Source organism: Sphaerodactylus townsendi, linkage group LG01, assembly GCF_021028975.2.
Source record: "Sphaerodactylus townsendi isolate TG3544 linkage group LG01, MPM_Stown_v2.3, whole genome shotgun sequence".
Taxonomy (NCBI): Eukaryota; Metazoa; Chordata; class Lepidosauria; order Squamata; family Sphaerodactylidae; genus Sphaerodactylus; species Sphaerodactylus townsendi.
Genome location: NC_059425.1, coordinates 31,396,391 through 31,412,669, shown reverse-complemented (window position 1 = coordinate 31,412,669; position 16,279 = coordinate 31,396,391). Strand labels below are relative to the sequence as shown.

General features: G+C 44.1%; 1 protein-coding gene across 2 annotated transcripts in view; it reads right to left on the bottom strand.

The window, feature by feature from the left end:
• Positions 1-16,279, bottom strand: part of ELP3 (elongator acetyltransferase complex subunit 3) — a 99,540-nt gene that overhangs the window by 61,427 nt on the left and 21,834 nt on the right. For both annotated transcript variants that reach the window (XM_048516842.1, XM_048516849.1), the window contains exons 8-9: positions 7,584-7,745; positions 5,303-5,429 (exon numbers count right to left, since the gene is read on the bottom strand). In XM_048516842.1, coding sequence (XP_048372799.1) covers positions 5,303-5,429; positions 7,584-7,745 — 289 coding nt within the window. The remainder of the gene's footprint in view (positions 1-5,302; positions 5,430-7,583; positions 7,746-16,279) is intronic.

The following is a 16,279-nucleotide window of genomic DNA, read 5'->3' as shown; positions in this document are numbered from 1 at the left end:
GTGCTGACCTTGACAGACTAAGGATTTGATTCAGCATAAGGCCGCTTCTTGTGTTCACGAGTGTCTTCAACAGCTCTAAACAGAACACTCAAGATTGCAACCTGCAAAGTTATAGACGCAAATATATGGATGAGGTGATAGACCCTCAGACACTTGCCTCCTGACAATATATAAGGAACCCATGGCATAAGAACAGATTATGACATAGGTGTCAAACTCGCAGCCCTCCAGATGTTATGGACTACAGTTCCCATCATCCCCTGCCAGCATCATGCCGCAAGTTTTGACACTTGTGGACTATGACATTAGCTTTGGCTCATGACCCATTTGTTTTTGGACTGATTCATGGTTTTTTTGAGTTACACAGCTGCGGGCTGTCTAGTTGTACCAGTGGTTGGTGTTCACTGGGATAGGCTGTTCAATGAGGATGCTATTCCCAAGCAGCTGGGAGTGGAAGATATTGAGGCCGAGGGGTTGAAAGGTGGATGCTGAGACATCGCTGCCTATTTATCCTCTGTCTCCAAAGGTGCTGGTCCAAAGGTGCCTACTGCCTCCGCTTCTTCACTAATATTGCACAACACCAGACCAATTAGGAATTAAGTTGCACATTTATCTGGGTTTTGGACAAGGTAAATATTAATCTTGCTCGGGTGACAAAGGCCTGGTTGGAAGAAAATAATAGGGTATCTTTATCTTAGTTAACATAGCCTGGTTATGCAGTTCCTCATCAATTCCACAGTGGAGATCTGGCAATGAGATGTTGCTTTGGCATCAGCTGCCACCACAGCACATGACTCTTCACTGTGTGACTGAAAGTAAATTATGGCAACCATTTTGTTGCTGCATTGTTCTCCTGTGGCAGCCATTTTGTAACAGCAACTTTGTGGTTGTGCCCAGAACACTGTGTCAGAATTCCAAATGTGCCTGTTTCATATGTTAGGTTTCATATGTTAGGTTCCAGAGACATATCAGACATTCTGTTTATTTACGAGCCACCTAGTTCCCCGCTTGGCACAGAGTCTGACCTAGCAGAATTAATATTGGGATTGGTGCTAGGTACATAGACTGATTGTTCTAGATGAGTGGTGGCGAACCTTTGGCACTCCAGATGTTATGGACTACAATTCCCATCAGCCCCTGCTATCATGGCCAATAACATGGCCAATATATATATATACCTCCACAAGGCTCAGGACGTATTGTAGACTTAATTGTTTGCAATGAATCTTTGGGGGGAAGCCTGCTTTGGGAACGAGGAATTCAGTTTGTACTGTGAACTGATCACTGCCTCCTCACGGCACAGGTCAATGGGGCATTGATAGGAGGAATGAAAGGCTGATTAAAGTGATCTACCTGCAGACACTTATGAATCCAACTCATTTCTGGAACACTCTGGGGGATATTACGATTCCATCTCACAGCTCTGTTGGGAAGCAGAAGGAGCCTGGAATGAGAAGCTCCTTGAAGTTACCAATATGGTTGCCTCCATCAACCCAGCCACCCTTGAGGTGAATCGTAATGCTCTGGTTTACTTTGGAGTTGGTGGACTTGAAGAGGGCTAGTACAGTGGTGGCGAACCTTTGGCACTCCAGATGTTATGGACTACAATTCCCATCAGCCCCTGCCAGCATGGCCAATTGGCCATGCTGGCAGGGGCTGATGGGAATTGTAGTCCATAACATCTGGAGTGCCAAAGGTTCGCCACCACGGGGCTAGTAGATGTCTAGAACAGCATCGGAAGAAAACCCAACATAAATTAGGGTGTGCTACAGAGATCACTGAAAGACATAAGAAGAGGTGGTAACAGCAGCAAAGAAGTCATACTTCACTGCTACTGCTGCATCAGCTGGTTCACTCAGTTGTTTAAGGTAGTTTGGCACATAGTGAAGGTAGTTTGGCCCATAGACTCCAAAACACGAGCCTTTAAATTCCTAGTTTGTTTTTACTGAGAAAATCTCTCAAGGGTGTTTTAATTAGGGTACTGGTTATAAAATAGCTGAAACATCAGAACACTAATACACCATCTGTTCAGTTTAGGAAACGTTTTGATCCAGTTACTGTGATGTATGTCCACAGGATCCTGAGATCTGTGGAGGTCACCACTCATATTCTGGAACCTTATTTGTCCTGGGTAATGAAATCATGAAAAGATTATATCAATGAGTCCTTGATGTTTATTATAAATCCATCACTGACTCAGGGCACCTTTCTTGCTCGTTAAAACAGTCATTGCTCTGCTACTTAAAAAACCATTTACAGAAAAGAATGATGTGGCCAATTATCCCCTGGACTCTAATTTGCCTTCCTGGGCAGGATGATCAAGAGACGACATTATGATATGTCATACCTCAAAAGGGTGTTTTGGGGTTTTTTTTCATTGTTTCCAATTATGCAAATCTAGTCCTACCTCACTATTTATTGGAGGTCGTCTGCTGTCTGATCAAATAAAAAAAAATTAATCTGCTTTAAGCGTCAGTGAGAAAGGTGGGCTATTTAATTGCGCAACTTGTATAAAGCAAACAAAAGATACATGGAATGAGAAATAGACTGCGTTATGAATCAGCTACCGGAGCTGCTTACGTAAAATAAAAGCCAATCAGTTATTGACCAGTTGATTCCGATCCGTGTGTCCCTTCAGAATGGGGAAACCCTGAGAAGCTTGAAGACAGCAGCATGTCTCAGAATCTTACGCTACATATACAGGTTAGGGCTTGCCAGTCACCACAAAACCGAAACCCCATAACTTAAGACGTGAGAGAATAAAAGCGCCTTTGCTATGCTAAATGCAACTTAAAGGAACAATAAAACGTTCCTAATGCTGCATCCTTCAAACAGCTTGTAAAGTCGTGAAATCACTCACTCGGCTATTGATCTATCTGAGAAGTCTGGAGAGAGATTACCAAGGAGGTCTATATTTAGACTCTCATTATCTCTTAAGTGATATGATAAACCAAATGAAGCTTTAACACAAAATGGTGAGCATCTGAGCAGCTTGTTCCATTATCAGAAGATTGATGATCAGCCAGGCCTAAAAATAGCTTGCTGGTTTTCACCAATCTACACTGAGTGTCAAGTACTGGTCCACCTGGAAACAGAAGATGCTCTGTGGTCCTACAAGGTCACAAAAGCAACATAACCTTCCTGTTTTCAGTTCCTGTTGAATCCTGGTTATCTTTTGCCTATAAATTGGGAATCCTTTGTTCTTTGTTTGTTTGTTTGTTTGTTTGTTCTTTGTTTGTATGTCTGTCTGTCTGTCTGTCTGTCTGTATGTATGTATGTAATGTATGTATTTCATTGGTTTTATAGGCTGCCCTTTCCCTTCATAGGTTCAGGGCAGCTTCCAACATTTTATATAAAACAAAATCAATTTAAAATAACAGATAAACTCCCTTCAACCATAGATGGGGGAAGTTAATTAAAACACAGTACTGAACCCACAAAATGAAAGAGAGTGGAAGAAGAGGGAAGATTGGGTGGCCAAGATGGAAAAAAACGTAGCTACCGCAACTGCATGCCTGGCAGAACAACTCTATCTTACAGGCCCTGTGGAACTGCATAGGGTCCCTCAGGGCCAGGGTCTCACTGGATGGAGTGCTCCATCAGGTTGGGGCCAAGGCCGAGAAAGCCCAGGCCTGGATTGAGGCAAGCTGGACATCTTTTGGGCTAGGGACCACCAGGAGATTTTCTTTCACAGCGCCCAGCAATCTCTGGGAGAGGGGGGAGACCATGAGAGATGGTCCCATAGGGCATTACAGGTACTACCCATTGAACCTGATAAACGTACTCCACCCAGAACCCATGCAGCTGGATGAGCACTGATTGAATATGTGCCAGCCATGAGGTCTCCATAAAGAGCCTCGATGCTGTATGACCTACACAGGTACTCCTGAACATAGGAGCAGACTTGCTGGAACAGCCAACCATTCTGTTTTTACCAGCAGCCAGTTAAATGCCTGCGGAAGCTCCAAAACCGGGCAGAATTGCAACGGCCATCCTATTTGCCCCCAGCAATTGAGAGTCCAACGTACTCTGATTCTCAGCGGGGAAGTTCTGTTCCAGCTGTCAACCTTTAGGAAAAATATATCTGCCACTGAATGGGTCCAAGCAGTGGCTATCACAGCTAGGCCACATACCATCGAATGAGACTCGCCATGCCTCCCTTCCCAGGGGAGAGGGAATTTTAAATGTGGAACACTGGGCGCCAATTAACTATTTATTAATTATATCTCAATCCATTGAGATTGTGCAAACCAAATTTCTGGGTTTATCGCTGCTTTTAAATGTTTAACCTGTTTTATACTGTCTTTTTACATGCTGTACATCGCCCAGAGCCCTTCGGGGATGGGGCGGTATAAAAGCCTAAATAAATAAATAAATAAATAAATAAATAAATAAATAAATAAATAAATAAATAAATAAATAAATAAATAAATAAAGAAAGAAAGAAAGAAAGAAAGAAAGAAAGAAAGAAAGAAAGAAAGAAAGAAAGAAAGAAAGAAAGAAAGAAAGAAAGAAAGAAAGAAAGAAAGACTGCATTAGACATTTTGTGAAGTGGCCTTTCCATTTGCCAATGCTAAGCCTACTGCCAAATAATCTTTTTCAAATTTCCTGGGAGAAACATTTATCTCTCCCCCAACAACATTTCAACTTCGATTCCATGTCCCTCCCCACACATCTGAACGTCAAAGACTTAACCCCACTTGACCTCTTGTTCTCTTTCAGGTCGCCTGCATTTTGCTTTTCAAGACTTTGACCCCCGCATGGCTTATTTGCAAGCTCTGCAAAGGTTCTTCCACAATCCAATTGCTCTGAGCCTGCTCAAGCCCATACCCGTCAGCCAAGTTCCTGAAAAACAAACAAACCCTGGGCTATTCAGAGAGTCCGACTGGTTGGCCACGTCCTTCGCATGGAGAATGGTTGGATCCCAAGGACAGCAATGAGGTGGATACCTCCTGATGCCAAACGACTGCGAAGACGCCCCTGAAACACCTGGAGAACATTTGAGCAAGACCTGAAGGCATTGAATATTGAATGGGAAGAGGCTGAAACACTCTCCCAAGACCAGAACTGCTGGGGAGCACTTGTTGCCTGATATACTACTTAGCATGGGAGGATCTAATTAACTAATTCAGAATCACAAAGAAGAGATGGAGTCTTTCGCTGCCCTCTTGCAACTTTTACCTCAATTCTGCACTGAGTTTCTTTTGTAGACATAAGGTGGACTGCCCCATTACTCCTGCTGAAAGAACCAGGGCTACAAAGGCCAAAAAGGAGTTTTAATTGAAGTATGAGTCGTACTTACCACAAACTGGTCAATGTCTCTTTCAAGCCCCATGTTGGGCAAATCTGGCATCATATGCGCCACCACTTTGAATCCAGCATCTTTAGACAAGTGAAATGATTCACACACCGCCTTCACTGTGTGACCCCTGGGGGGGGAATAGGAAATGGAAATGTACTTTAGAATATGCACAAGCCTTAAAATGTCTCTATATTCATCATAGAAGCTTCTGTGATACAGGAACTGCTTTACATTGGTCAAGGTTCATCTAGCTCTCCACTGTGGAACATGCCGTAGCTTTGTGGTAGAACATCTGTTTTGAATGCAGGAGGTTCCAAGTTCAATTTCCAGCATCTGCACTTACTTGTTAGAAACTTTGCTTGTGGATAAAAGAAAAAGAACATCTCAGACCCCTCCTTTTCCTTTAGGGAAAGGGCTGTTATGGGCAGAATCTCTTTCTGTTCCATCTACATCTGATCCAGCAAAGTAATTTTTACCTATACTCTGGTTATGAGTCAGGAATCCCTTACTGGAATAGGCAACACTTCTTCAGGTTCATTGACAGCAGCTCATGGGAATTTGCTATCTTCCTCTTCCCCTGCCAATACAGGAGAAGGAAGAGCTTTCACATAATTGAACATACTGTTTCGTTCTTGTCCTTGGAAAGGATGAACAAAATCACTTCTGTGTTTCAGCACAGAGGCTATCTTATACTGAGGCAGGACACTCACCCACCTGCCCCAACACAGTCAGCTTTGACCGGCAACAGTTCTCAGACCTGCTACTTTTAGCTGGAGATGGCAGGGCGTGAACCAAAGCCCTTCCTAGTTGTATCACCAAATTAAACCACTAACCACAATTGGTGGGAAGGTTACATTCAGTTTATTAACTATCCTATAGTATTTTTTTGGCGGACCCATGCTGCTGAGCTGCACCCAGGAACGTTTTCGAACTTGGTACCCTTGAAATTCTGACTCAGTAGACAGTCACAAATCCAACAGGACTCAACGTGGTATGAGAAACAGAATGAGCCTCCCACATCATTTCCTGAGCTCGTTCCCATCAGAATTATGAGTCAGCCGAATAATATAAATTTAATAATACTTCAGACAGGCATTAAGTGGACCACAGATTTTTTTAATAGATGTGAGAGCCAGTATAATGTCGCAAGTGCTGGACTGCAGAGATTTGGGTTGAAATCCCCACATTCGTTGGATCCCTCTCATGAAGGAAGTTTTTCACTTCTTTTGTTTTCCAGTCCTGCAATCCTAGCCCGACTACGTTGGTTATTGGAGGTTTGTGCTGTTTGATCGAATTGCTTTTCATCTTGATTCTTACTGAGAAAGATGAGCTATGAATGAATATTACCGTAATGGCAGCAACAGCAACAATACGATGCTTTATTATAAGCCATATTTTTGGCTGCAGAAGGCCTTAACTCTACAGCTTCCAAGCGGAACACGTGTGCAAGAGCTGGTGACGCCAACTATATTTACATACACAGCTGTTTCAATAGCCTCCCAGGAAGGTGGCAAATTAAAATATCTGCAGCTCAGAAGCACAGCATTTGAAGCTGCATGTGTAAAACATAAGGCTCGTATCCATTTCATTCCATGACTTGACAGCAAACAAGGGAGCTACTGAGTTTCATTTTTTCAGCTGTAAAAGTGAAATGGAATTCAATTCCCTCCTCCTGGTTCCAATGACAACTAAACAAGGAGAAGGCAGAACGTTTGGGCTATGCAATCCAAAATATAAAGACAAACTTAATGACCAGGCTATGCATCCCCTAAACGCTATATCTAAGGAACCAAAGCTGCAAACCTACGTTTGTCCATGATGAGCATGAGTACAGCTTGTTCTTATACTCATATGTTCCCATTCCAACGCCTCTGCCACGCAGAGCATGACTGAAGGCTCCTGACGTGGAAGGACTTGCATCAAGTTCCAATTTGCTATGATACCCAAATACAAACACTTGGGAGAAAAATTGGAACTTGTTTTCTCCTCAGAAACCCAGCTTTTAAAGTTTGTCAATACAAACTCCAATTTGGCCAGTGTCCCGCATTTGACATCACAGCCTTCTAGAACTTGATTCATGTTTTTGAGGGACCTGTGAAGCATCCAACAAATTGCCCTCTCCAGTTGCTTATTCCCCATCACCTGAAATTCAGAGGTACGCCACCTCTGAACCTGGAGGTTCCATCCAGCCATCGTGGTTAACAAGTTACTGTCAGGTCTATCCTCCGACAAATGTGTCTAATCTCCCTTTAAAAGCCACCTCCATTATACAAGGCCTTACCTGTTAGTATCTCTGGCTACATCCTCATAGACACTCTGCACTCCAATCTCCAGTCTCGTGCACCCATACGACAGCATGTCACTAAGGTGTCGTTTCAGGCAGTAGTCTGGCCTGGTCTCGATAGTGATCCCGATGCACTTGGTAAGGCTACGCTCTGAATACCTGGTGGAAGGAGCAAAACTGCAGTTCAGCCAAGTTCACATCATGGTTCAAATCAATCCAGAGTCCAGACACTAGGCAAGATTTGACTGGCAAGAAGATAGGGGCTGGCAGGATTTGGAGGTCACAGCATATGTTGGCAAAGCAGGCTAGTGATAATCGTGCATTCAGAACTCTCTGCAAAATATGGGTCTCCAAAGCCTGCCTTTTATTCAACTTGTGAGCAATAAGTGTTTGCTGAAAGATTATCTGGCAGCTCATCAAATGAGGAATTGATCGTTGCAGCTGAAAACGCTGTGTTATTTTGTCATGTAACAGTTGTGAAAGTCACTGACGTATTGGCAGGAATGGTGGCATAGAAGCATTTTTCAGACTGACTATAAAAGCCAGGACTTACATGCCCAACAAAATGTCTTCCTGTTTCTAGACTGACAGCTCATTTCGTGTTGGTCTGAATGTCCCAAGACTGGGGCCTGAGGAGATTCTTGACTTTGATCAGAAAACAAACACTTGCTCCTGCCTGATGCTGGTCAACATTGGGACTTAGCAACTTTAGAGATTTCAGAGGCCACTGTCTTCAGCTGCTCATCTCAAGGTGCCTTGAATCCTATGGGTTACCTGGGAGACTCAGCTCAATACAGGCTAAATATTTGTTCTGTTTGTCTTTTGCCTGGTAGTGGCTGCTGCTCCAATTCCAAGAGAGATCTTATGGGGCTCCCCCTAATACAGAGGACCCTTCTAACAAGCCTTCCACTTGCTTGGGGTTCACCATGCACTGTCATGTACATTGCCTCAGCTGTGGTTGACAGTACTCTTGCTGTTTATTCCAAAGCCTGCTGAATCTGGAAGGTGGGGCTTAACAGGGGTTAACAGAGTTCATCTCTTGTTCCTCTTTGTCCTAAGAGGTGGGGCTTTGTCCTAAGAGGTGGGGCTTTTGCCTGGCGGCACGCGCAATTTTAATTTAATTTTTTTGTTTTTTAAATTAATAAGGACATATTTGACAGATAGTACGTGCAGATAGCTCCAGGGGGGCAGTGACTAAAAGCTTAATATCTAAATATCTAAACAAATCAGATATGAAGGCAGAAAGCCAGCAGGGGGATGGGGCTTTCCAGTGTTTTGTCCTATGGAGTGTCACCTGTATGATTCTCTGCCACTAGGACAGAAGTCGTGGGTGTGCCCTCGCTTCAATGAGCTCCTGGCACTCAAGGAACGTGTCCGTTTCTCTTGAGAGCCAAGGTGGCAGACCTGGAGAAGGCTAGAAAGAGGCAGAGAGGGTGACAGACGAGGCTTCAGGGACCTAACAGCCCGGGTCCCATCTCCCAAGGTGACATCTCTTCAGATGTCATGGAGAATGAAGGCCTTGGGGATGGAGGGTGCCAGTCTGAGGTGGGGGAAGATGCTCCCTTAGATGGGATCCCTTCACTTTAACTGGTGATCAGCTATCACCTTCCTACGCACTGGGGATACACCCTCGGGGAGGTGGGGGGGAGCTCCCCTTGTAGTGGGTGATTCGATCATTAGAAATGTAGAGAGTTGGGTTTGTGAGAGGCAAGTGATGACCGCATGGTGACTTGCCTGCCTAGCGGTTAAGCGAGAAAGGTTCACTTGGGATGTCACTTGTGCCCCAGTAGGCCTAAGATAGGCTTTTAGACAGTGCTGGGGTGGAGTCAGCAGTTGTAGTCCCACATTGGCACCAACTTGACAGGAGGTGGGAAATGTAGCGGGGAGGTTCTGGAAGCTAAATTTAGGCTACTGCTAGGAAACAGGTTGAAGTCCAGGACCTCCCAAGGTGGTGCATTCTCAGAGAAATGCTACCGTTCCACTAGCCACTTAGGGCTTTTAGCTAAGACAGCATGGAGATACAGGAGTCTCAAATGCGTGGATGAGAAGGTGGGTATAAGGCAGAGGGTTTTCAGGATTTGTCAGGGAACTGGGAACAGAACCTTTTGGGACACAAGTTAGAGCCTGTGTACAAGCGGGGACGGGCTTCATCTTAACCAAAGAGGAACCAGAGCTGCTGGCATCTCAACTTATTAAAAAGGTGGCAGAACAGCTTTTTAAACTGGATCACTTGCCTGGGGGAGAAAACCGACAGGAGCTGGGAGGTGACTTCGGTTGAATATCTACAGTATCTATAGGGGATGCAGACAGAGAGGGAGGTTTTTTCTACTAAATCAACCACATACAAGCGAGGAACATAGCAATGTGCATGTGGACAAAGGGATAAGATGCTCTACAAAAAAGAGAGCTTGAGGGGTAAAAGCACATACATCCCAGGTTAAGGACAGAGACAGGGAGGTATACAGGTGTCTCTCTATGCTAATAGGTAGAAGCATCTACGATGAGCTGGCTAAAAAATGGGGGGGAGCTAGAGTACAAGAGTTTTGAAGGAGGGACTTTGATATAGTGGGCATTACAGAGACATGGTGGAATAGGAGGGAGAACCAGTGGGATGCTGTTATACCCAGGCTACAGGTCCTCCTATAGGAAGGATAGGACAGAGGCGCATTGGGGGGGTGGAGTTGCCCTTTACACATCAAAAATTAGAACATAGTATCACATAAAATAGCAGACAATGCAAGGGGAGCTGGTCTCCCCTACCAGAATCACTGCTGTGGATATCAAATACTCAGGTGTGAAGGACAGTTTAATATTAGGAATATATTATAAGTCCCCTGACCAAAGTGCACAAGAGGAGTTCTGAAGATGGAAAAAGAAATTAGAGAGGCCAACAAAAACAAAAATGTGCTTAGCAGGTGAGTAATGGGTGATTTTAACTTCCTCCCCATATAAACTGGAAAAAAATGCATGTTCAGGTCATAGTAAGGAGAGAGCATTCCCTGGGATAAGCTAAATGACTGTGGCTTAGGAAGCCCAGAGATGGTTGTGAGAAACCAACCAGGGGAGAGGTGATCCCTAGATCTAATTCTATATGTGGGACCCAGGACCTGGTGCAGGAAGTCAGTGTTGTTGAGTCCGATAGGGAACAGCTGAAACCACAATGCTGTCCAGATTCCAGTATCTCAGCATGCTGAACAAATTAGCAACTACTAATGTAGTTACATTCGGCCTTCAGAAAGGGAAATTTCTCAAAGAGATGAGGGGGGGGATAGTCTTGCGCAGGAAGCTGAAAGGGAAAATCAAAGAGAGTCAAAACTGTCCAGGATGCTTGGAGGGTTATTTAAAAAACACAGTAATAAAAGCTCAGCTAGGAGAATGTGTTCCCACAGGGTTAGAAAAGGCAGCACCCAGTCCAAAAGAAAGCCACCATGGTTAAACAAGAGAGGTTGAGGGAAATTATCAGAAAAAAAGAAAAATGTCTTTTAGAAAAAATGGAAGTCCAGTTTGGCTGATGAAGAAGGAATATGAGAGGGAACACAAATGGTGGCAAAAAGAGAAGCAAGTTAGCAGCTGTAAAGGGGAGGCAAAAAAGGATTATGAGGAACGCATGGCTATGGAACATCAAGAGCACCAGCAACAAACAGTGCTCCTTTCAAGTACATCAAAGCAGCAGGGAAGCCAGCAAGGGAAGCCCATTAGGCCCGTTAGATGACAAAGGAACAAAGATTGTGTGCTAAAAGATGGCAGGGAGATTGCAGGAGGAAGCTGAATGAATTCTTTTGCATCTGTCTTCACCCAAGAGGGAGGTGAGGAACATTCCTGCTGCACCTGAACCAAGCTTCTTAGGGAGTGCTAACTCAGGGAACTAGCGAAGATAGTGGTAGACAAAAGGAGGAGAGAAGTTCTGGCAGCCATTGATAAACTAAATGTTACCAAATCCCCTGGCCCAGATTGCATTCACCCTAGAGTTCTTAAAGAGCTCAAGCATGAAATTGCTGATCTTCTCACTTTAATATGCAACTGTATCCCTGAAATCAGGCTCCATTCCTGAAGACTGGAGAGATGGCCAAATGTCACACCAATCTTTAAGAAAGGATCTAGGGGGACCCGGGAAAGTACAAAGACCAGTCAGTTTGACATCTGTTCCTGGTAAATTAGTAGAATCTATCATTAAAGATAAAATTATAAAACATGTAGAAAAGCAGAGACCTGCTGAGAAAGAGTCCAGCATGGCTTTTTTGCAGAGAGAACAAATCCTGTCTTGCCTACAAACTTACTAGAGTTCTTTGAGGGTGTAAACAGGCATGTGGACAGGGGTGAAATCTGCGTGGACATTGTCTACTTGGATTTCCAAAAGGCTTTTGACAAAGTTCCTCACCAGAGACTGCTTTAGAGAAAACTCAGCAATGAAGGAATGAGAGGGGAAGTCCTCCTATGGATTAAAAAAAACTGGTTGAGAAACAGGAAACAAAGAGTGGAGTGTAAAATGGGAAGTTCTCAAAATGGAGAGATGTCGGGAGTGGGTGTCCCCAAGGATCCGTTTTGGGACCAGTGCTCTTTAACCTATTCATAAAATGACCTGGAAGTAGGGGTGGGTAGCGTGGTGGCCAAGTTTGCAGATGATACCAGATTATGTAGGGTGGTGAGAACCACAAAGGACTGAGAAGTTAGCTGCAAAGCGGACCTTGATAAATTAGATGAGTGGGCTCCAGAAATGGCAAATGCAGTTCAATGTAGCAAAAAAATGTAAAAGTGATGCACATAGGGGCAAAAAAATCCAAACTTCAACATACATGCGCTACAGGGGTCAGTGCTATATCCAGTCACAGACCAGGAAAGGGAGTTTAGGCTGTCTTAGTTGATAGTTCCATGGAATGTCAACTCAATGCATAACAGCTGTGAAAAAAAAGGCAAACTCGCTGGGGATCATTAGAAAAGAGGAATCTGATAATAAAACTGCACACAAGATTGTCATGCCCTTATATAGAAGCAATTGTGGTGCGACTGCCCCTTATGGAATTACTCGTGTCCAGTTCTGGGTCGCCACTTTATGCCTCCAAAAAGGATATTGAGGAGATAGAAAAGAAGTGCAGAGAAGGGCAACAAGGATGATTGAGGGACTGGAGCACCTTCCCTATGAGGAGAGGCTGCAGCGTTTGGGACTCTTTTAGTTTGGAAGCGGCTGAGGGGGGGATATGATTAGAAGTCTACAAAATTATGCATGGGAATTTGTTAGAAAATGTTGAGAGAGAGAAATTTTTCTTTCTTTCTCACAATACTAGAACCAGAGGGGCATCTCATTGAAAATGCTGGGGGGAAGAATTAGGACTAATAAAAGGAAACACTTCTTCACGCAACGTGTGATTGGTGTTTGAATAATATGCTGCTCACAGGAGGTGAGTGATGGCCCACTAACAGCACATAGCTTTAAAGGGCGTTGGACAGATTTATGGAGTGAGAAGTCGATTTATGGCTACCAATCTTGATCCTCTTTGATCTGAGGATTGCAAAATGCAACTTTAACAGACCAGGTGATCGGGAGCAACAGCCGCAGAAGGCCATTGCGTTCACATCCTACATGTGAGCTCCCAAAGGCACCTGGTGGGCCACTGCGAGTAGCAGAGAGCTGGACTAGATGGACCTTGGTCTGATCCAGCTGGCTTGTTCTTATGTTCTTAAGCCTGCGCAAGAGATGTTCAGAGGTGGTTTGCTGCTGCCATCCTCTGCATAGCAAACTTGGACTTCCTTGGTGGTCTCCCACTGAAACTCTAACCAAGGCCATCCCTGCTTAACTTCCAAGATCTGATGTGATGGGGCTAACCTAGGCCATACAGTCCCAAATGGTGCCAAAATCCATGTTTCTATGGAACTGTACTGCAGAAACGACTCCTTTCTCATAAGGATCCCATTGCTGAGCTTTACATATGGAACATTTAAGATTTTTAGGAAAGGAACATTCAGACCAAGCTGAGATGTTTCCACATGAATGCACTCCTAGATTCTATTCAAACACTCTTCCAGTCCAGTTTGCGCCTGCCTGCTCTCCATAAGATCCAAAGCACACGGTTTTACCATCAACCCCATCCCACTCAACACTACAGAGGCAGACTTTAGACTCCTTTTGGTTTTCCGATGAATGAATGATGCAATGCCAGCACCGACTGATGACTAATATACTGTGCATTGTCGCAAAACACAGCCCAGCAAGCTCGAGGCAAAAAGGTAACTTAATTTGATTTGAGACTAATCACAACACTTGGAAGTTCTCAGAGAAGCACTTTAGGAGGAAAAGCACGACAGAGCTTTAAAAGACACAAGGCATTTGGGTGAGTAATCATATTTCCTACTTGCATTCAGGGGTCCATTTACTCACAATTGAAACGCTGCATTGCAGTCACCGTCAGAGCAACATAATGCAGTCTGTTATGTTGAGAACAACTGAGCTTCCAGGATTACGTTTCTTAAAAGGCCCAAGTCAGCCGCTGCATATGTAGACTATTAATAAACTCTGTTTAGAGGAGGGCAGGAAATATTTGTTTAGATTTATATCTTCATTTTGCCCCATGAACTGCAGGCGCATAACCATTGTTTGGAATACAAAAACTGGTTCCAAATCCTTTAAGGAAAATGTATTGGGCTCCCGATTTTTAAAAAGGTCCTGCAACAACAGCTGCCGCCACAACACAAAGATCTTCACTGTGGTACAGTGCATGTTCATATTAAAAGCCATCCTATTGAACAGACCTTGCATTTGAAAAATTACTTATGTACAGCGTCATTCCCTGACATTTTGTGATTGACTCCACTTCCTGTGGCAGCCATTTTATATCTGTGCCCACCCAGTTTGTTACCAGAATTCCAAAGGTGCCTTCAGGCTTCAAAGGTTGGAGACTCCTGTGATAACTGGTGGTGCCTGTGGATTAACTTTGGTGCTTTATAAAAGCAAAGTTATGTGCTCTGTGGTGGCTCTTAGACTCCAGAGGTAGTTTTGAACTTGGGGTGGAAAATGGGCCTATACACCTCTCAGACTCGCTAATCTGAGACAATGTTAAAGTGAGTTTCATGGTGGGGTTTCCATTACCCAAACCTGATTGTTTACTGACCATGTTGCGAGCCAGTTTGGTGTAGTGATTAAAAGCAGGTGGATTCTAATCTGGAGAATCGGGTTTGATTCCCCACTCCTCCACCTGAGTGGCAGAGGCTTATCTGGTGAGCCAGATGTGTTTCCGCACTTCTACATTCCTGCTGGGGGACCTTGGGCTAGTCATAGTTCTTCGGAACTCTCCCAGCCCCACCTACCTCACAAGGTGTCTGTTGTGGGGAGAGGAAGGGAAAGGAGCTTGTAAGCCACCTTGAGTCCTTACAAGAGAGAAAGGTAGGATATAAACCCAAACTCTTCTTCTTCTTTTCTACTGAGCTGGAAAGTAGAGCTAGAGAGGCAAGCAGAGTGGCAGATGTGGCTCTTTGCCACAGGCCCACCTTTGGCCCTTTATGCCCAAGACATCATCAACAGGAATGCCACAAATGTTGTAGCTTAGTCAGACACGTTATATAGTAATCAGAGCAAGGGGGAGAAGTACATGTTGTATGTACAATGTTAAAGAAGGGTCCTTGACATTTTGTGTTGTAATCGTGAGTTGCATAAACTACTCTGGCATGGTCAGCCCACCCTCACACACCCCAAACACACCTTCTTGTACAACCTTCCCTTCCCAATTGGTTGCTAGAGCAGCTGGCAGCCAAAAACCAACAAGAAGTGTGTCATGTTTTACGCAATTGCACTCGCAATTAAAACACATTAAACCAATCCAATCCCTCAACTTCGTACTGCAAACTGATTGGGCATTTGACGTTCAATTAAAACTCAGGTGTACAGTGCAGGCAGAAAAGGCGCGCAAATGACCTTTGTGAATACACTGGCTGTTCCTACAGCAGATGGCAGAATTTATTACATTACAGGGCCATTGCAGGCGCATTGATAAACCCAACAACCTAGTATAGTGATAACAAGCTCATCCTGCTCAGTAAACGATCAGGTTTGAGCAATGGAAACCCCACCATGAAACTCACTTGGTGGAACTCTCTCAGACTAGTCTACCTTATAGGAACATCAAAGAATGCCGGGCCACCTTAAAAATTAACCAATATACTGCAGTATAGCTTCTGAGAGATACAGCCAACTTGACCTGATCCTCTAAAGCTTATGGCACAAAATATTGGCGAGATCATTAAAGTGATGGAGGATTCTGCTGATTCCACTACAAGTGAATATTTTCGTTTACTTGGTTTTTTCATTATTCTCCTCCCCTCCATTTTATCGTCACAGCAGCCTTGTGAGGTAGGTTAGCCCAAGTGTGCGTGACTAGTTCAACAACAGCCAGCAAGTATCCATGAAAGAATAGAGATTCGAGCCTCGATCTCCTATATCTAAGGCCAACTCTCTAACTGCTACACTACACGAGCTCTTCGCTATGCTGCTGAACTTCGTGCAGACATATCATGGAGCCACTGGGAGGGGAAACAATTTTGATGCTCTTAAAAATACAATAACCTCCCCTGCTGCAAGAATGAAAGAACAAGCTTTTACAGCTAGCTAGCTGCAGTGCCGTCATAAGCAGAGCTGCACCCTTCTCAGTCCATTGAAGTCAACCAACTTAAAATGGATACTTCGAATGTTAATTACTGAACTGTAT